Raw genomic sequence first — 21,239 nt, forward strand, 5'->3', positions numbered from 1 at the left:
ATTCTGCCAGCAATTCAAAGTAGACTCAAACATGGTTAGTTATATTGGAATGGAATACTAGACCTGAAGGTGTGTAGAGTTTATCCCAGAGCACTGGTTTTGCCAGATGGGTTGTAAAACTGATGAATACTTGCTTCTACTTCCTATGTGTGCCATGCTGTGAACATTGAGTCTGTTGTACTGATATGCTGTCTAAAACTGTGTTGCTCATGGAATACTACACAGCTATAAAAAAGAATGAAATCATGTCCTTTGTAGCAACACGGTTGCTGCTGGAAGCTGTTGTCTTAAGTGAATTAATGCAAAAACAGAAAACCAAATACCGCATGTTATTTATAAGTGGGAGCTAGGCTGGGTGCAGTGGCTCATACCTGTAATCCCAGTGCTTTGGGAGGCCAATCTGAGGCTAGGAGTTTGTGAACAGCCTGGGCAACATAATGAGACCCTGTCTCTACAAAAAATAAAAAAAATTAGCTGGGCATGGTGGTGAGCGTCTGTAGTCACAGCTACCTGGCAGGCTGAAGTGGAAGGATTGCTTGCGTCCAGGAGTTTGAGGTTGCTGCCTGGATGATAGGGGGAAAAAAAAAGTAGAAGCTAAACATTGGGTACACGTGGACATAAAAATGGGAACAACAGACACTGGGGACTCCAAAAGGGGTGGGAGGGACGAAGGGGGTCAAGGGTTGAAAAACTACCTATTGAGTACTATATTCACTATTTGGTTGAAGGGTTCAATAGAAGCTTAAACCTCAACATCGTTCAGTATATCCATGTAACAAACCTACACATGTACCCCCTGAATCTAAAATAAAAATAAAAATCAATCTGTGTTGTGATTTGGGAAAACAGGATTGAGGCTGGGATTGTGTGAGAGTGAAGAGCAGAAAACCAATCTGTTTGTTTCTGTGTCTTTTCCTTCCAGCTTGAAGACAGTGATGAGTGTAGGTAAAAATCTTTGGCCATTTTAGTATATTGAAGAAAATCAGGTGCAGCACAAAATTTTACACTTTGCTTGAATATATTTGATGGTTTTGCCATCAAGAATGGAGATTTCTTCTTTCATCAGTGAGTTTGGGCTGGGTGTGGTGGCTCACACCTGTAATCCCAGCACTTTGGGAGGCCCAGGTGGATGGATAGCTTGAGTCCTGGAGTTTGAGACCATCCTGGGTTACCATGGTGAAACCCCATCTCTACAAAAAATACAAAAATTAGCTGGGTGTGGTGACACTCACCTGTGGTCCTAGCTACTTGTGAGGCTGAAGTGGGAGGATCACCTGAGCCAGGGCTGCAGTGAGCCATGATCATGCCACTGAGCTCTAGCCTGGACACAGAGTGAGACCCTGTCCCGGGGGAAAAAAAGCATATGTACTGGTACTATTAGTGTATTAGAGAAATTAGGTTCTAAAGATAATGGATCTCCCATCCATTATTATTTAGTGATGGTTGATGATATGTAGTGAATATTTCTGAACGATCATTTATTTGCCAAACACTTATTGAGCCCTAAGTTCAAGGCACTGGGTTTAGTACCAAAGGATAGAAAGATGAATATATTGAGGTCTCTGTTCCTGAGGAGCTTAAAATTTTGTGGGGGAGATAAGACATTGATAAGTAACAATACAAGATATGGGATTGGTGAGGATAAAGAGTCTGATTTTGAGAGGAGGAGGGCAATTGGGAGGGAATTTTTAGCTGGGTCTTTAAGGACAATAATTTTGAGAGGATAAGGATAAAGGTTAATGAGAAGCAGAGGAAACAGAATGAGAAAAGCATGGAGCTGTGAAGGTGTGTGGTATATTTCTGAAATAGAGAGTAATCCAGTGTGTCTGGAGTGTGGGTTGTATGTAAATGTGGGATATTAGCTTAAAAGGAATGTTGGAGACAAATTATGGACTTTGAATGAAATGCTGTTTGTTGTGGGATATACAGTGGTGATGTCTGTGTGTCATATCATGGCCACCATTGATGACCCAGGATGGGTACTTGCCCCAAAACACTCAGAATCTTTTGCTGGGGGTTTTCAAACTTGTACTGGAAGAATTAAGGAAGACTAGTTGAGGGAATCTTAGATATAATGCTTGGAAATTCTCAGTGACCAAGGTATCTGCATGTTTAGGACACTGATAAGCAGTAGGTGAGATGGAGAGTGACCTAATGAGTCACATGGGCTACAGTGGAGAGAAGACATCCTGGCAGAGACTGAGTGCCAGATTCTAGTCATCTCCCAAGCATAGGAGCACTCTTACTTTTTTACGGTGATATGAATTTCCCCAGGATCCAGAGACCCCACTTGAACTGGCCTAGGGAAGAATTGTTCAAATTGGCAGTAAGGGAAAAGCAGCAGAGCCTCTTTGATGAAACTGTAAAATGTGAGCTGGGAACTACTGGGAGCCATGTTTCCAAGGTTTTGGAGAAAGCTCCTTTGAAAACTAACCTGATGAGAAAGACAGAGGTAAGTGAAATGGGATAGCAGGTCTTCAAGTCCGGCCAGCTGCACTCCTGTTCTTCACATTGTTTGATGTTGTGATCCAATAAATTCAACTTTTGCCTAGGCCAGTTCAATTGGAGTTTCTGGTTCCTGAGGAAGTTCACAGCCATTAAAAGTGTAATGCCAACCCCTGTGCCGGGGGCAAGCATTGTGATCCACAGACCTAGTAGAACCACATACATGTGGGGTGAGGGACTAAGGACTATTTCCCAAAAGAAGTGGAGTAGCGATGCTGTCCTTAGTAAAGGGAGGAAACGGTAAGTATCCTCTTCCGATGAGGAAAGCCCAACCTGGGTCCATAGCCTTGGGGCTGGAAAAGAAGGTCTGCATTTGAGAAACACTGTCCCATTCCCATAGAATCTACTGTTAACTGAGGTAGGAATGCTAGAGGATGAGCAGACTTGGGAAGAGAAATAAGGGCCTCAATTTTTCCACTTTTGGGATTCAGCTGTCTTCAGAAATGTATAGACCAATGGAACAGAACAGAGGCCTCAGAAATAACACCACACATCTACAACCATCTGATCTTTGACAAACCTGACAAAAACAAGAAATGGGGAAACGATTCCCTATTTAATAAATGCTACTGGGAAAACTGGCTAGCCATATGTAGAAAGCTGAAACTGGATCCCTTCCTTACACCTTATACAAAAATTAATTCAAGATGGATTAAAGACTTAAATGTTAGACCTAAAATTATAAAAACCCTAGAAGAAAACCTAGGCAATACCATTCAGGACATAGGCATGGGCAAGGACTTCATGACTAAAACACCAAAAGCAATGGCAACAAAAGCTAAAATAGACAAATGGGATCTAATTAAACTAAGGAGCTTCTGCACAGCAAAAGAAACTACCATCAGAGTGAACAGGCAACCTACAGAATGGGAGAAAATTTTTGCAATCTACCCATCTGACAAAGGGCTAATATCCAGAATCTACAAAGAACTTAAACAAATTTGCAAGAAAAAAGTCACACAACCCCATCAAAAAGTGGGCAAAGGATATGAACAGACACTTTTCCAAAGAAGAGATTTATGCAGCCAACAGACACATGAAACAATGCTCATCATCACCGGTCATCAGAGAAATGCAAATCAAAACCACAATGAGATGCCATCTCACCCCAGTTAGAATGGCAATCATTAAAAAGTCAGGAAACAACAGGTGCTGGAGAGGATGTGGAGAAATAGGAATGCTTTTACACTGTTGGTGGGAGTGTAAATAGTTCAGCCATTGTGGAAGACAGTGTGGCGATTCCTCAAGGATCTAGAACTAGAAATACCGTTTGACCCAGCCATCCCATTACTGGGCATATACCCAAAGGATTATAAATCATGCTACTGTAAAGACACATGCACATGTATGTTTATTGCAGCACTATTCACAATAGCAAAGACTTGGAACCAACCCAAATGTCCATCAATGATAGACTGGATTAAGAAAATGTGGCACATATACACCATGGAATACTATGCAGCCATGAAAAAGGATGAGTTCATGTTCTTTGTAGCGATATGGATGAAACTGGAAACCATCATTCTGAGCAAACTGTCGCAAGGATAGAAAACCAAACACCGCATGTTCTCACTCATAGGTGGGAATTGAACACTGAGAACACTTGGACATAGGGTGGGGAACATCACACACCGGGGCCTGAAGTGGGGTGGGGAGATGGGGGAGGGATAACATTAGGAGAAATACCTAATGTAAATGACGAGTTAATGGGTGCAGCAAACCAACACGACATATGTATGCATATGTAACAAACCTGTACCCTATAACTTAAAGTATAATAATAAAAAACCTAAAAAAAAAATAAAATAGTAAAATAAAAACAATACATAGGAAGCCTAAGTTTCATATGTAAGCATATAGAAAAATGCATAATTTTGAAGTTCAGAAAATGAAAAAAATTTGTTCTTAGTCAACAAAAATTCATAAAAAGAATTTGTAAACATATGAAGGTTCACCTTGGATGAACACGTTGGAAGGAACTTAAGCATGATTGAATTTTTTGTGTTGAGATGAATGTGTTTTTAATCTTTCAAAATTATATATTATGGTTAATAAATTATTTTCTCCTAAAAAAAAAAAAGAAATGTAGGAAACTTGAGTTTGGTCGTTTTCTACATAGGCTGAGGTTCCATTTGAATTAGGAACCTGGTGCTGTCAGTGCTTTCCTCCTTAAAGCTCTCTGACCATTCCATGTTATTCATTCCCACCAGTGATAATGATGTACATTTCAGAGTTTCTGTAATGTATGAGGCATTGTAGTAGGGCCTTTATATATGTCTATGTCATGTAATTTAATCATTACAGCAATTTTATGAAGTGTATTATATGCAAGAGGAACGGGAGGATTGGAAATTTGCTTCAAACACAGGTCTGACTGATGTAAAAGAAGGTTGGGCTCTTATTATTATATTATCCCACTTCTTTTAGATAATACTACTGCCAATATCCTAATACTACCATTAATAATGGCCAGCAGTTACTAAGCTCTTACTCTATGCTAGGTGCTTTAAATGAAGTATCTTTTATTCTTTACAAGTACTATCCTGAACTTAGAATTGGGAAAACTGAGGCTCAAGGTCATATAAATCATGTGATGAAGCCAGCACTTGAATTCAGCTCTCTTGGTACTAGAGACCAAATCTATAAGTGCTATTTTCTACTGTCTTTAGGTCCATAAGTAAAGCTTATCTGACAGATTTCCAAGTCAGCTGTTGCTACCATGTTTCCAAGTTAGTAGTTTCCCACCTAGGAAAAGGATAAAGCTTGTAGCAATGCTACTTCTCACTATCTTTAGTGCTTTCTTTGCCTTAATCTTAAGTTTTGGGAGAAAGGAAAAGCAATTCACTTCACAACGTGGTTGGGGTCTCATCTTCAAAGACATAATTAAAACTGTCCTGGATAGCTGGGCATCATTACAGGCTCATGCCTGTAATCCCAGCACTTTGGGAGCCTGAGGTAGGAGGATTGCTTGAGCCCAGGAATTCAAGACCAGCCTGGGCAACATAGTGAGATCCCATTTCTTAAAAAAATAAAATAAAAAATTAGCTGGGACTGGTGGCTAGCGCCTGAGGTCCCAGCTACTTAGAAGGCTGTGGTGGGAGGATGACTTGAGCCCAGGAGTTCAAGGCTGCAATGAATTATGATTGGGCCACTGCACTCCAGCCTGGGCAACAGAAGGAGATTCTGTTTCAAAACAAACAAACAAACAAACAAAAATTGTCCTAGTGGCAATAAACTTGTAATGCCATCTGAGTGGATGACCTCAATGTAGTATCGGCTAAAAATTTTATTTGCACATATGACATATTCATTCTTTCACTAGAAGTTTCTTGTATGTTATCAGCTGAGCTTACATGACTATGCAGTTATAAAGAAGTATAAAGCACAGGCTATTAAATGGTCCAAAATATAAAGTACTAGAGTTGCCTTTGTTCTTGAAGAGCTTCACTCTGAATCATGTAACTGGTCTGGATGTGGTCTTTCAATAAGACAATAGCAGCAGCATAATAAGCCTCCGGGTCAGCATAGTAGCATAGTATTTGGTGTTACCTATTTTAGTAAGTTTATGTTTGGTTAACTCCTGTTGAGGAATAATATTATGATCAAAGAGATGATATGGTTTATTTATTAGATGAATCCTTGATGTCTTCATACTAATGTAAAGCTCTGTCATAGCCTGCTTTGATCTGCTGGTTCCTGGGTGTGGTATCCAGCTGTTTGTCAGCGTCCCTCTCTATACCCATGGAAATCCCAACTGTATTTTTGGGTTTTGTGTTGCCTACCAGGTTCACTGTTTAAAAATGTGAATTGGAATGTTCCTTTTTATGTTTTTATTGGAAAGAACACAAGTTCTATGATGAGTTAAAATTACTATAAGTGTTTATAGCTTATACTCATTGTATCAGATTATTTGAAAAATCTTGTTTGCATGTTCCCTTCTGATGGAGTTTGGGTCAGATGAAGGTGGTTACAAAAAATGTTTGACACTAAAAACTTTCACATTACACTATTGTTTGATAGTCATTCATTAATTCTTCACTTAGTCTACTTACTCATTAAGTATCAAGAAATCTTTATTTTGGAGATGAATAAGATGTGTCCTTTACAGTGGGAAAGTTTATTATTTAATAGAGCTGTTTACAGACTTCAATTTGCCTTCTTGATAAATGTGATGAACATGGTTTACAATTTACAAAGATATTCAGGCTATCAGATCTTGGAATTGCTGAACTAAATTTTTCTGTATGTATACTTACATGATTTTTTCCTAGGTATTTGGGGAAATAAATACTGTCTGATGGGGGAGTAGATAGCTTTTTCATATTTTGTATCTGCGAATGCATATTATCAGCTGAGCTGACATGACTATGCAATTATAAAGAAGTATAAAACACAGGCTATTAAATGGTCCTAAAGAAAGTAAGTACACCGCTCATGAATCTTTGAAATCATGGGAATGTTTCCAGACAGAACAAGATGGAATTTATCTTCCTAATTGTGACACAGTACCTTGAAAAATGCAACTGGGTGCGTGGAGATAAGGCTTTGCATAATTTGCCATTTTGAAAGTTCCCCTGTCGAATTCAAGGTATTAAGTTGCTTTATGGAAGGCTAAGACCAAGCCCTAGATGCAAGACCGGGGAACTGACTGCCGGAACGTTTGTGTTGCAGCGCCTTGCCCCTTGCCGGTGCTGTTTCGCGAAGGGACCGTCTCTGCCAAGCGCCTGTTGGTAGGAACCTGCTTGGTCGCGTCTGAGGGGGCTTGTAGGTGGCTCTGGCTGAAGCAGGCGCCTGGGAGAGTCTGTAGGAGGGAAACCGCCATGGACGATCAGGGTTGCCCTCGGTGTAAGACCACCAAATATCGGAACCCCTCCTTGAAGCTGATGGTGAATGTGTGCGGACACACGCTGTGAGTTGGGCGGCAGTGGATTCCTTGGGGGAGAGACGCGCTGGGTGGGAGGAGAGGGCCGGGAGATGCTAGGCCTCGTCTTGGGAGCAAAGGGCGTTGTTAGTTTCAACACTGGGGAGGAAAATGGGAAAAGAAGGTGCTGTGACTTTAAATGGACCGTAGGCGCTAGCCCCGAGCGGCTCTGGCCTGCTTTGAACTGCGGGTTCTCAGTGTGGCATCCAGCAGTTTGTCAGGTTCCCCCCTACATAGCCAATGAGTATCCCGACTGTATTTCCAGGCTTTGTGTTGTTTTCTGGGCTCTGGACATCGCTGATTAAAAGCGTGGGGGATTGGAGTGTTTATTTCATATGAAATGTTTTTATTGAAAAAGTGCGAAAGTGCTATGAAAACTTAAAATTTGCTTGAGTATATACTGCTGCTATTTATTGTATGAGTTAATTTAAAAACCCTGTGTGTATGCCCACTTATGCTGATGGAGTTCGGGTAGACTCCCATCACTAAAATGAAGAAAACCCGGACTCTAGGTAATTAATTTTGAAGATATAATTATGGCTGGCATTTGAGTGCACATTTTGTGCCAGACAGTGTTCTAAGCGCCTTACCATGAATTATCTCAGTTCATTCCTACAACAGTCCCATGAAGTAGGTACTGGTATTTCCATTTCACAGGGAAGGAAATCGAGACTGCTCAAGGTCCCTTATTAAGTGGGCCTTGAAAGAATTGGAACCCAGGAAGTCTGACTTTAGAACGCCCATTTTCAGGGGAAGGGGGCAGAAGGGGGGAGGTTGAGTTTGTGTATTTTGAAACAGGGATTGGTCAAAGTGTTTCTTACCAGATTTCTTGTCAGATGTGGTTTAGTGAAGGTGGTTCTAGAAAGCACTTTGGGATAAAAAGGTGCCATATAATGGTGAGCATATATTCCTGTAGTTTCTTTCAGGTTTATTGGAGGCAAAAAATAATGGATAATCTACAGTGTGTAGACAAGGTCTCCTCCCAACCCCCAAGTGCTAACAAAAATGTAGAGCAATGACAGGGTCTTTAGGTAAGCATAAATTGCATGATTAGCTGTAGCTATAATTATTATATGGGATTTATTAGCTTACTTAACTTTTCTAATTGATCTTTATTTTCCTTTGCTTTACTCTGCAAAGAAGTATAGTAGAGCTGTGATTGAATGATTTAAGAGTAGAAGTAAGGTAAAAGTAATCAAGAAGAATGCATGGAAAAGGGAATTCTACATGGAAAAACACTGTAGATAGACTGTTTTTAGAGAGATTTCGTTCAATTTCTCTCCATTTTTCTTTATCAGGTTTGTTATGGTGGAACAGGAAAGAGTTTGCTTTTTTTTGGGAAGGATACTAACTAAATGTAATTTACCAGAAGGATGCTAAATGTAATTTTCTGGCCTAGCAGCAATTAGCCATTCAGGAAGATTATACGATTTCAGTAACATAAATGGCATTTTAATTAGGCAATTATAAAATATTTATTTTAATTTAAATTGCTTTTGTTGTATCCTCAGCCCTTTTTGTTAAGGTCTAAGAGTTAAGACTTTCGTCTAATTCATTCTGGTGTTGCATTTAGTGTGGTTAATTTGCTAACCTGTTAGATATCAGGCTACATTTTACAGTCCTTTTTTGACTTGAAATGTGAACAAAATGAGTGAAAAGCTGTAGCGTATTGGCTGAGAGAACAAGCTTTGGAATGAGCCTGTCTGATTTCACATTCTTTACTCTTAGTGGCTCTGTGGCCTTAGGCAAATGACTAACTCTTTGTTAGCCGTTCTTCTTGTTGGTACAATAGAGAAAATAGTGCTGCTTGTATCACGCTCCTTAAGTATTAAATAATATATGGAAAATATTTAGAGATATTTAGTAGAGTTTCTGTCACATAATATTTGTTTACTATATATTGGCTATTTTATTATTATTATTCTTTGTGTGGCATGGGTGATAAGCAGAAATAAAATTAAAACAGGACTTATTTGGCCTGCTATGAAATACTTGCACAATAAGGATTAGCTTTAAATGATTTCAGTACACTATAAAATGTGAAAATACAGCTTTAATTGTAAGGACTCTGTTGTAATTTTCTTAATATGAACTCTTTACCATGTTGTCTAATTAATCATCCTTTTAAAGAAGTACTTTAATCTAGGCTAATACACTGCTGTTTCTGAATGGAGGAGAGAACTCACTGATTTTTTTGGCAATCATTTTAAAAATTTAAAATTATATATACGCTATTAATAATAAAAGCAACGTAAGTTATTAAGTGAAAGGTAAAAATTTTTGTGGCTCACTTCTCCAGAGGTGATAACTTTTAGGTTGTTTGTGTATATTTTCAGATATTTTCTATGCATATACAAACATGGGTGTGTTTGGGTAGAAAACTTTTTCTTCCTTTAGCATAAACAGGAATATAGCATAAACATATATATGTGTGTATATATGTATATATTTCCTTGCTTTTTTCATTATGTATATTGGATAATCTCTCTAGATCAATATGCATATGTTTTCCTCTTTTAACAATTTGATAGTAGTCCATTGTTCAAATATAATTTATTTACCTCAATTTTTAAAATTAATATTTGTTTAATTATCCAGTTTTTCCTTGGAGTAAACATCCATAAATATGCATATATATGTACATATATGTCTTTGAGCACTTAGGCCAGTGTATCATAAGATATAACAGGTAAAAATCACAAGGTAATGTCCAGCAGTGGAATTATTGGGTCAGAGTTTGTGGCTTTTAAATTTGATAAATATGGCCCAGTTGTTCTCAAAAAAGATTATGTCAAGACAGGCATGGCTGTGCCTACCTGTAATCCTAGCTACTTGGGAGGCTGAGGAGGGAGGATTCGAGACCAACTTGGACAACATAGGGAAACCCTATCTTAAAAAAAAAAAAAAAAGATCTTGTCAATTATGTTCCCAACAACTGTATGGAGATTCCTATTGCCACACAACTTTGCCTATATTGGCTAATATTATTTTTTAAAATCTTGCATTTTTAAAGATGTTTAAAAGCATCTTATCACATGCTTTTCTGATAAGAAAAACATCTTGGATTTTTTTTTTTTTTGAGACGAAGTCTTGCTCTGTCACCCAAGCTGGAGTGCAGTGGCTTGATCTCGGCTCACTGCAGCCTCCACCTCCCAGGTTCAAGTGATTCTCCTGCCTCAGACTCCTGAGTAGCTGGGACTACAGTCGCATGCCACCATGCCCGGCTAATTTTTGTATTTTTAGTAGAGACGGGGTTTCACTATGTTGGCCAGGCTGGTCTCGAACTACTGACTTCGTGATCTAGCCGCCTCGATCCTCCCAAAGTGCTGGGATTACAGGTGTGAGCCACTGCGCCCGGCCTGAGATGGAGTTTTGCTCTTGTTGCCCAGGCTGGAGTGCAATGGCATGATAGCTCACCACAACCTCCGCCTACCAGGTTCAAGCAGGTCTCCTGTCTCAGCCTTCCGAGTAGCTGGGATTACAGACGTGCGCCACTACGTCTGGCTAATTTTGTAGTTTTAGTAGAGATGGGATTTCTCCATGTTGGTCAGGCTGGTCTTGAACTCCCAACCTCAGGTGATCCACCCGCCATGGTCTCCCAAAGTGCTGAGATTACAGGCGTGAGCCACCATGCCCAGCCTCATTTTGGCTGTTAATGAAAATTTTTTTGATAGTTTGTTGAGTTTTTATGGCATATATTTCATGGGATTGAATATAGGCATTTTTATAATATGCTTGTTAGTCTGAGAGGAGCAGGTATTATTTTGCTGAGTGATTCTGGCTCAGTCTTATGATGTTGTAGTCAAGTTGTTGGCTAGGACTGCAGTCTAGCTTTGACTGGGCCTGGAGTATCTGTTTCCAAGGTCACTCATGTGGCTCTTGTCAGGAGGCTTCAGTTCCTCCCCATGGACTCTTCCATTGGGCTACTTATGACATGGCTTCTCCCAGAACTAGTGATATGAGCAGAGGTGAGGAAGATTGGGGAGATAGAGGGGAGAAGAGAGAAAGGGAGGGAGGAAGGGAACTGGAAGCTGCAGAGCCTTTTAAAACCTAATGATAGAAGTGATATACCATCACCTCTGGTGTTTTGTAGTGTTATAATGTGGGAGAGAACACACAAGAGTGTGAATACCAAGAGTGTCAATATCATTGGGCTATCTCGAAGGCTGGCTTCCGCAGGATTTTATTATTATTATTTTTTTCATGTCCTCAAGTAGCAAAGACTTTTTGGAGGCAAGTGATAAAGTGAGTAGGAGTAGTGCTTCATAAAAGAGGAACTATAGGGTTATGGAAAAATTAACTAGGAGTTTTACTTATGGGAGAAAATACAGGAGCAGAGAGGAGAGAAAAGAGGTGAAACATTATTAAATACCTTTCTCTCTTAGCTGCTAGCAATTGAAGAAACATATTTCGCTACTTATCAATTTAATCTAGCAAATGCACAAATGAATTGATTGTATGCATATAGAAGAAGATTGGATTTCATGTTCTTTTTTTAATTTTTTCTGTTCAAGGGTGAACATTGTCTCAATTACAGAAAATAGTAATTTTTTTTCTTTATCAGGCCACCTATTTCAAGAAATGGGCCTTCCATTCTGAAGGCATATAGAATTAGATGGAGGCAGGGGTATCTAATTCTCATTTAACTACAGCCTTTAATAATTTAATTTCTGTCTGGGTGCAGTGGCTTACGCCTGTAATCCCAGCACTTTGGGAGGCTGAGGCGGGTGGATCACCTGAGGTCAGGAGTTCGAGACCATCCTGGCCAACATAGTGAAACCCCGTCTCTACTAAAAATACAAAAATTAGCTGGGTGTGGTGGCATGGGCCTGTAATCCCAGGTACTTGGGAGGCTAAGGCAGGAGAATCACTTGAACCTGGGAGGCAGAGGTTGCAGTGAGCCGAGATCACACCATTGTACTCCAGCCTAGGCTACAGAGCAAGACTCCATCTTAAAAAAAAAATTAATTTCTATCCCAACCATTCTTGGTAAAACCTGTCTCTGGAAATTTTACATGCTAAATCTACTTCTTTCATCACGCACAAGATGCAAAGTACAAGATAAGCAAAATCAAGTACCTACCATCTTGACATATAAAGGCAATGTTTTGTGATAGTTACTTAACATCTTTCTCTTTCTTTTTTTCCCTTTTTTTTTTTTCTGTTTTCCTATTTCTCTCTCATTTACTGATGTTACTGGATAGTTTATCCTGAGGAGTCTGAATTTTGCTTATTGCATCTCTGTGATATTGTTAAATATGTTCTTCTGTTCTCAGTATTTCCTCTAAATTGTTAGTTATGTTTAAAAGTTTTATCAGATTAAGTTTGAATTTATTTGTTGATAAGAATAATAAGTGGTGTTAACTCATTTAATAGACTGATCTTATTCAGTACCTTTGTGCAAATTGGGAAACAGAGCCCCCTCTGGGTAGAAAATTAGGAAAAGGCACTTATTTTAGGTGGAAGATTTAGAAAAGGAACATTCTAGATATATTAATTTAGAATTTTCTGTTGTGATAAGACGACATACTCTATAAAATTTCAGCCTTTTGAAGTTTTCTGAAATCTTACTTATGGTCTAGCATATGGCCTGTCTTTGTGAACAATCATTGTACATTTGAAAGGAATATACATTCTATGGTTGTTGGGTGTAGTGTAGTATAAGTTATAAACGTGGTACATACAACCATACCCATCTTGGTTGATAGCATTCCCAGATAGATCTTCTGTATCTTTATTAATTTATTTTATCTACTCATCTTATGAATTACTCCACTATGATTATAGATTTGTCAGTTTTTCTTGTAAGTTTTGTCATACTTTATGCATTTTGGAACTCTCTTGTTAGGTACATATTTGGGATTGTTATGCCTTCCTAATACATTTCTCCTTTTATCATTATGAAATGGGCCTTCTTTGTCTCTTGTAATACGCTTTTTCCTGAAGATTCTGTCTGATAATAATTTGGCACTGTCAGCTTTCTTGTGCCTACTATTTGATAGTATGCATTTTTCCATTCATTTACTTTAAAAAAATTTTTTAAGCCATGTGATATCAGTGGCACAATCATAAACTCCTGGGCTCAAATGATCCTCCTGCCTCAGCCTTTTGAGTAGCTAGGACTACAGGTGCATGGCACCACACCTGGCTTATTTATTTATTTATTATTTTTATTTTTTGAGACGGAATCTCGCTCTGTTGCCCAGGCTGGAGTGCAGTGGCGCGATCTCAGCTCACGGCAAGCTCCGCCTCCCAGGTTCACGCCATTCTCCTGCCTCAGCCTCCTGAGTAGCTAGACTACAGGTTCCCGCCACCATGCCTGGCTAATTTTTTGTATTTTTAGTAGAGATGGAGTTTCACCATGTTAGCCAGGATGGTCTTGATCTCCTGACCTTGTGATCTGCCCGCCCCGGCCTCCCAAAGTGCTGGGATTACAGGCGTGAGCCACTGCGCCCTGCCCAAAATTATGTCTTAATGATGAGTATCCATTCTGAGAAACTCATGTTAGGCAGTTTTACTGTGTGAACATCATACAGTGTGCTTATGGTATAGTACCTGGTATAGTCTATTATATACCTAAGCTATATGGTGTAGCTTATTGCTCCTAGGCTACAGGTCTGTATAGCATGTTACTGTACTAAATATTGTAGGCAGTTGTAACACAATGGTAAGTTTTTGTGTATCTAATCATATATAAACATAGAAAAGTTACAGTAAAAAAGGATAAAAAATGATACGCCTATATAGGGCAGTTACCCTGAAAGGAGTTTGCGGGACTGGAAGTTGTTCTGGGTGAGTCAGTGAGTAAGTGGTGAGTAATGTTAAGGCCTAGGATATTACTATACACTACCGTAGACATTATAAGCCCTGTACACTTAGGCTACACTAAATTTATAAAAAAATTTTCTTTCTTCAATAATAAACCCCAGCTTATGGTAACAATTTTACTTTATAAATTTTTATTTTCTTTTGAACTTTTTGACTGTTTTGTAATATCTGCTTAAAACACAAATTATGCAGCTATACAAAAATATTTTATTTATGTCCTTATTCTGTAAGACTTAAGCTTTTTTTCTATTGAAAACATTTTAAGGCCAGGCGTGGTGGCTCACACCTGTAATCCTAGCACTTTGGGAAGCTGAGGCGGGCGGATCACGAGGTCAGGAGATTGAGACCATCTTGGCTAACACAGTGAAACACCGTCTCTACTGAAAATACCAAAAATTAGCCGTGTGTGGTGGCACGCACCTGTAGTCCCAGCTACTTGGGAGGCTGAGGCAGGAGAATCGCTTGAACCTGGGAGGCAGAGGTTGCAGTGAGCTGAGATTGCGCTACTGCACTCCAGCCTGGGCAACAGAGCGAGGCTCTGTCTCAGGAAAAAAAAAAAAAAAAGGAAGAAAATATTTTAAATTTACGTTTTCCTTTTTTTTGAGACAGGGTCTCGCTCTGTCACCCAGGCTGGAGTGCAGGGGCATGATCATGGCTCACTGCAGTCTTGGCATCCCTGGCTTAAGCAATCCTTCTGCTGTAGCCTTCTGAATAGCTGTGACTCCAGGTTGGCGCCACTGTGCCCAGTTAGTTTTTTGATTTTTAGTAGGGATGAGGTGTCATTATGTTGCTCAGGCTGGTCTTGAACTCCTGGGCTCAAGTGATCCTCTCACCTTGGCCTCCCAAAGTGCTGGGATTGCAGGCGTGAGCCACTACACGTGGCCCTATTTTTGTTTTTACTTTTTAAGCTTTTTCATTGAAAATGAAGGTACAAACATACACATTAGCACATACATTAGCCTAGACCTACACAGGGTCAGGATCATCAGTATCACTGCCTTCCCTCTCCACGTTTTTTCCCATTGGAAAGTCTTCGAGAGCAATAACATGCATGAAGTTGTCATCTCCCGTGATAACAATGCCTTCTAGAATACTTCCTGAATGATCTGCTGAGGCTGTTTCACAATTAACTTTTTTTTATTAGTAGAAGGAGTACACTATAAAATAACAAGAAGTCATAGTATAGTAAATACATAAACCAGTATCATAGTCGTTTATTATCATTATTAACTATTATGCACTGTGCATAATTGCATATGCTATATTTTCATACGACTGGTGGTGCAGTAGGTTTGTTTACCCCAGTATCACCACAAAAAGGTGAGTAATGTGTTATGCTAAGATGTTAGGATGGCTACGAAGTCATTAGGTAATAGGAATTTTTCAGCTGTATTATAATCTTAAGGAACAGACATCATTGTATATGTGGTCTGTCTTTGACCAAAATGTCCTTGTGTAGTGCATGACTATATATAGTTCTGAATTTTGGAGAAAATCTATCCAGATTTCTACCTACAGGTATCAGAAAGTTTCATAGCATCTTTGGCTTTGTGAACATTCTCTTTCCATGGAAGTTATGTTCTCAAACTTGTATTCCAAGAGTCAAACAGGTGAAGCTATCTATTGGACGTTCAAACTTATTTGTTAAAATGCAAGTTATTTTATTCTGTAAGGATCTAAAGTAGTAGTTCATTAGTTTCCTTTAGGGATACAAATAGAAATAGAAATGGAATTAATTTTTTCTCATTGCTTTTTTTCTGCCGTGGGCATAAAAATATTATGTCTAACAAATATATACTGATAGTATGATTGCCTGGGTTGGAATCCTAGGTTCGCTACTTATTATTAGTTATGAGATTTAGGGAAAATTAGTGATTCTTATTAAAACTTTTTCTCATCTGTACAAGAGTTCACTAGTAGTGATACCTTACAATTACTATGAAGATTAGATGAGGCACAGTTCGAGTAAATTTAAGAATTCAAGTAAATCTATGAATTCAAGTAAATTTACTCTATAATCTATAAAGAGTTATTTTCAGTATTCTATGTGCAAAAAATATATAGTTTTTCAGCTTAAGTTTCTGGAATCTTTTGGCAATTTATTTTCAGTTTACTTAGCAACTTGTTCCTGAGACAGCAAATAGAATGAGAATAATTGAGTGAAAATTAAATGAGATTTTAATGGTTTTCTTCAGGTTTCAAATGTGTTAAGCCTATTTTCAAAGAAAAAAATAAGACAACAGTAATTTACTAGTTGTTGTTGTTTACTAATAAATGTATTTGCAGTCTTTCTCAGACACTCAATAAATTTTCCAGGCCAGTGATTCCAAAACTTACCTCATCCTAAGAATCATCTGGGGTGCTTCTTTAAAATACAGATTTCTGGGCCCTACTATAGTCTTTCGAGGTGGGCACCAGTATTTTATACTACCTATCTAGGTAAATTTTGTGGTCTAAGAGGGTTGAAAACACAGATCTGGGGAAACAACAGTGAATGTGGCAGACATGGTTTCTGCCCCCATTACTTTTATAGTGTCTTAGTTCTTCTTTTGAGTCATTAAAAATAAATTCGTTTTTCTTTCTTTTTCTTTTTTGAGACGGAATCTCGTTCTGTTTCCCAGGCTGGAGTGCAGTGGCGCGATCTCGGCTCACTGCAAGCTTCGCCTCCCGGGTTCACGGCATTATCCTGCCTCAGCCTCCCGTGTAGCTGGGACTACAGGCGTCTGCCACCACGCCCGGCCAATCTTTTTTGTATTTTATTAGTAGAGATAGGGTTTCACCATGTTAGCCAGGATCGTCTCGGTCTCCTGACCTCGTGATCCGCTTGCCTCGGCCTCCCAAAGTGCTGGGATTACAGGCGTGAGCCACCGCGCCCAGCCTTTTTTTTTTTTTAAACAAAGAAGAAAAGGAAAGTTTATAGTTATAAAAATATTCTTTGTAGTTAAGATGTGAAAGTGGGCTTTACTGTTAAATAAGCTATTTTTTAAAAAAATTACTATTTGCTAAAGAAACATAAACCTGAAATCTTGCAGCCTAATTTTAGCTGTTCTTCTGATTTAGGAAAAGGTCCTTTTGGGGAAGCAAATCATTTTGGTTGGTTGGGTACAGGTTTTGCAAAGTTAGTATCAAGGGAACAAAAATGTTTGGATGATACCAAATATACAAATGTTGTACGTGGTTCCAAATATGGAAATGGTTTTGTCTAAAGCAGCCACTGAAGAGAAATTATCTAAATATTAGCCCCTTTAGGAAAGTGGAATGTGATGTCTGATTTGGCTCTCAGGCTTAGTATGAAAGTTTGTGCAAAAGTACAGCTTACAAAATGCTATTTGTTTTATTAAAAGGATTGATAGGAAGTTGACATACTTAGTTAATTTAAATTTGGAAGTAGTTTAACAAACATCTTTCTAGTTGTGTTTTGTGTCTCTTTCCACCTTCTTTTTTTTTTTTTTTTTTTTTTAATCAAATGGGGAAACTGAAGCCTAAGAAAGGATATGTGGTTGCATAGCCCACTTGGACAGCTCCAGTCTCTTTTTTTGTGTGTAAATCCCAGTCAGAAATTAAATTTCAAAATTAATTTTCAATTAAATTTTAATTACCTGTTGGGTAAATAAATTTTTTTTTACTGTAATGCAACTGGATTGTAACTCAGACTCATGCATAAGATGAAAAAACTACAATATTAAAAATCATTTTGATCTACTTAGAACAATTTTCTCTTTATATTTTATTTTCTAGGGTGCTAGCTTACGATAAAAAGCATCTTTAAATATTCAATAATGATATTTTTCCTGATACTGTATTTGCCACATCTTTATTTTTTATTGATGATATATAAGCAATGACATAGTATTTGGTTTTTGAGGTATACTCAGATGTCAACTAGGAAGCCTAAATGAATTGTATTGTTGATGCAATGAAATGATTTGTATGATAACTTATTTTATAGTATTTTTATTTTTCATATTTTTAAAGACATATACATTATTTACATGTACAAACATATATATTCTCTACAAAAAGATAAGAAAATGTAAAATTTAACAGACTTTATCAGAAATGTTTGGAGTGTTAGGTTTTCTTTTCATTTACTAAGTTGGAATATGTAAAAAAAAAAAAAAAAAGAATTTTGAGATGAGGATAAGTGATTGTATACCTCACTCAGTTTTTTTTTTAGAACACAAATATGATAGTGGTTATATCATTGAAAATTAATGAAGCCTCCATCAATATGGTGCAGTGCCTCTGCACCACTGATTTATATATATTTAATGAACTTGCTGTTCTAATTTCAGGTAACTGAAGCAAACTGCATCTAGCGCTAACTGGTTTACTTACAAACAATTCATCTCATTAAAATACAAATATCTTGAAATTTACCAATATTAAATATAATTTCTTTATAAATAGTTCTACTGTGTTTACTTCCTGGTGTTAACTGACATGTTTCTAAAGAAATCATCATATTTTGGTACTGTTTCAGATAATGTTACCAAAATATGTTGTTTTATTTGATCTTATTTCTTGCTACTGATCTAGAATGGATTTGGAATAGAAGATATGGGACAAAAAACTTTCAAAAGTGATAGGATTTATGAAGTATGACATGCCAGATGCTATATTTTTGAGATCTATTGGAGCATAAGTGAGGACCAGTTAAGGATCTATTTCTATATTGTTTGGGATTAGGAGTATAATTTTTAATATTTGCATTTTTAAAAAAATTTATTTTAAAATAGACTTATTTTAAGGATGTCTATTATGTTTTATTGAAAAGATGCCACAAGATAATATTAAAAAATGTTTTTGACAAAAGAAAAAAATTGTACATAATACTTTCACAGAGGAGTTCTTTAAATTTTTATCTTCTTATTTGTGTGTGTGTGTGCTCTGTAGTCTCAGCTGCTCTGGAGGCTGGGGTAGGAGGATTGCTTGAGCCCAGGAGGTCAAGGCTGCAGTGAGCTATGAGTGTGCCACTATATTGCAGCCTGGGTGACAGAGTGAGGCTCTGTCTCAAAGCAAACAAACAAAAAACACTTTGGAGAATGCTGTTTTAAGTTTTGACTCAGTAACTAATTTTGTAAGCAATTTCATATTACTGTACCATTGCACTAGTTATTATTATTATTTTTTTTTGAGATGGAGTCTCACTCTGTCGCCCAGGCTGGAGTGCAGTGGTGCGATCTTGGCTCACTGCAACCTCCGCCTCCTGGGTTAGAGCAGTTCTCCTGCCTCAGCTTCCTGAGTAGCTGGGATTACAGGTGTGCACCACCATGCCTGACTAATTTTTGTATTTTTAGTAGAGACAGGGTTTTGCCATGTTGGCCAGGCTAGTCTTGAACTCCTGACCTCAGGTGACCCACCCACCTCGGCCTCCCAGAGTGCAGGGATTACAGGCGTGAGCTACCACACCCGGCTTGCACTAGTTATTTATTGCTGTCTAACAAATTATCCTAAAAGTAAATGGCTTAAAATAACAAACATTTATTTTCTCACGGTTCTTGTGCGTCAGGAATTTGGGTATGGCTGAGCTGGGTAGTTTTGGCTCAGGGTGTCTCATGAGATTGCAATCAAGTTTCAGCTGGGGCTCTATTCATTTGAAGGCTTGACTGGAGTTGGAGGATAAACAGTTGACTGTTAAACAACATGAGTTTGAAGTGTGTGTCCACTTACATGTGGATTTCAAAAAACAAAACAAATAAGGATCGAAAATACAGTATTCACAGTATGCAAAACCCCATGTATATGGAGGGCTGACTGTATTAAGCTCACTTGTGGTTTTTGTCAGGAGTCCTCAGTTCTTTACTGTTATTTTTTGGCTAGAGGTGTCAGTTCTTTGTCACATGGGCCTCTCCTAAGGATTTCTTCAGTGTTCGCACAACACAGTAGCTTTCTTCTCCTCGGGTGGATGATTCAAGAGAGAGACAAACAGAAGCCGCGATGTCTTCCATGAACATCATTCAGCACCATCGTTTCTGCTGCATTCTGTTTGTTCAGAGTCCTAAATACAGCTCACATTCAGAGGAAGGGGAATTGGGCTTCACCTTTTGATGAAAGAAGTATAAAGAATTTGTGGCCGTATGTAAAACCACACCAACCATATATGTATGTTTATCACTGGAATACCTTGAATCCAAGAGGGCTCCCAATGATTCTTGTCTCCTACTTTTTATGTCCTTGCTTAGTTTCTCCCTGATTGTATCAGGGTTGCTTGTATAACCAATCGAATATGGTAGAAGTTTCTCATTTCCAAGGCTAGGTCTTTAACAAAGACTTTGTGGCTTTCCATGTGGTTGCTCTCTATGTTCTTGGGCAACTTGCTGTCATGAAAGACAGTTTATGTGTCGTCAGCAGCCTTATGAAGTTCCATGTGGTTAAGAACTGAGACCTTCTACTAACTGCCAAGTGAGTGAGCCACCTTAGTCTTCAGTCCCAGTCCTGTCTTCAGATGACTGCAGCCCCAGCTGATATCTTGACAAATAAGCTGCTCCTGGATTCCTGACACTGAGAAACTTTGTGAGATAATAAATTGTTTATTGTTTCAAGCTGTCAAGCTTGCTGGTGTTTTGTTATGCAGCAACAGATAACTAATAGAATTCCTTCATTATTAAAACAAAAGGCACATTGCCAAAAGCTGTACACATATTAGGGATTTTTTTTTTTTTTAAATAATAGGGAGAAATTTCTTTTTCTTTTTTTTTTTTTGAGACCGAGTCTCGCTCTGTCGCCCAAGCTGGAGTTGGAGTGCAGTGGCAGGTCTTGGCTCACTGCAACCTCCACCTCCCGGGTTCAAGCGATTCTCCTGTCTCGCCCTCCTGAGTAGCTGGGACTACAGGCGCGTGCCACCACACCTGGCTGATTTTTTTTTATTTTTAGTAGAGACGGGGTTTCACCATGTTAGCCAGGATGGTCTTGATCTCCTGACCTTGTGATCTGCCCGCCTCGGCCTCCCAAAGTGCTGGGATTACAGGCGTGAGCCACTGCG

At 38.5% G+C, this 21,239-nt stretch overlaps 1 protein-coding gene across 3 annotated transcripts in view; it reads left to right on the forward strand.

Moving 5' to 3' along the window:
* The first annotated feature begins 7,200 nt into the window (after positions 1 to 7,200).
* The window catches only part of MNAT1 (MNAT1 component of CDK activating kinase), a 236,485-nt gene continuing 222,446 nt past the window's right edge, over positions 7,201 to 21,239 (forward strand). For all 3 annotated transcript variants that reach the window (XR_010136982.1, XM_002824810.6, XM_063715586.1), the window contains exon 1: positions 7,201 to 7,414. Coding sequence is in view for 2 of the 3 variants with exons in the window: in XM_002824810.6 (XP_002824856.1) it covers positions 7,326 to 7,414 (89 nt within the window). In the remaining variant the exon portion in view is untranslated. The remainder of the gene's footprint in view (positions 7,415 to 21,239) is intronic.

Source organism: Pongo abelii, chromosome 15, assembly GCF_028885655.2.
Source record: "Pongo abelii isolate AG06213 chromosome 15, NHGRI_mPonAbe1-v2.0_pri, whole genome shotgun sequence".
NCBI lineage: Eukaryota > Metazoa > Chordata > Mammalia > Primates > Hominidae > Pongo > Pongo abelii.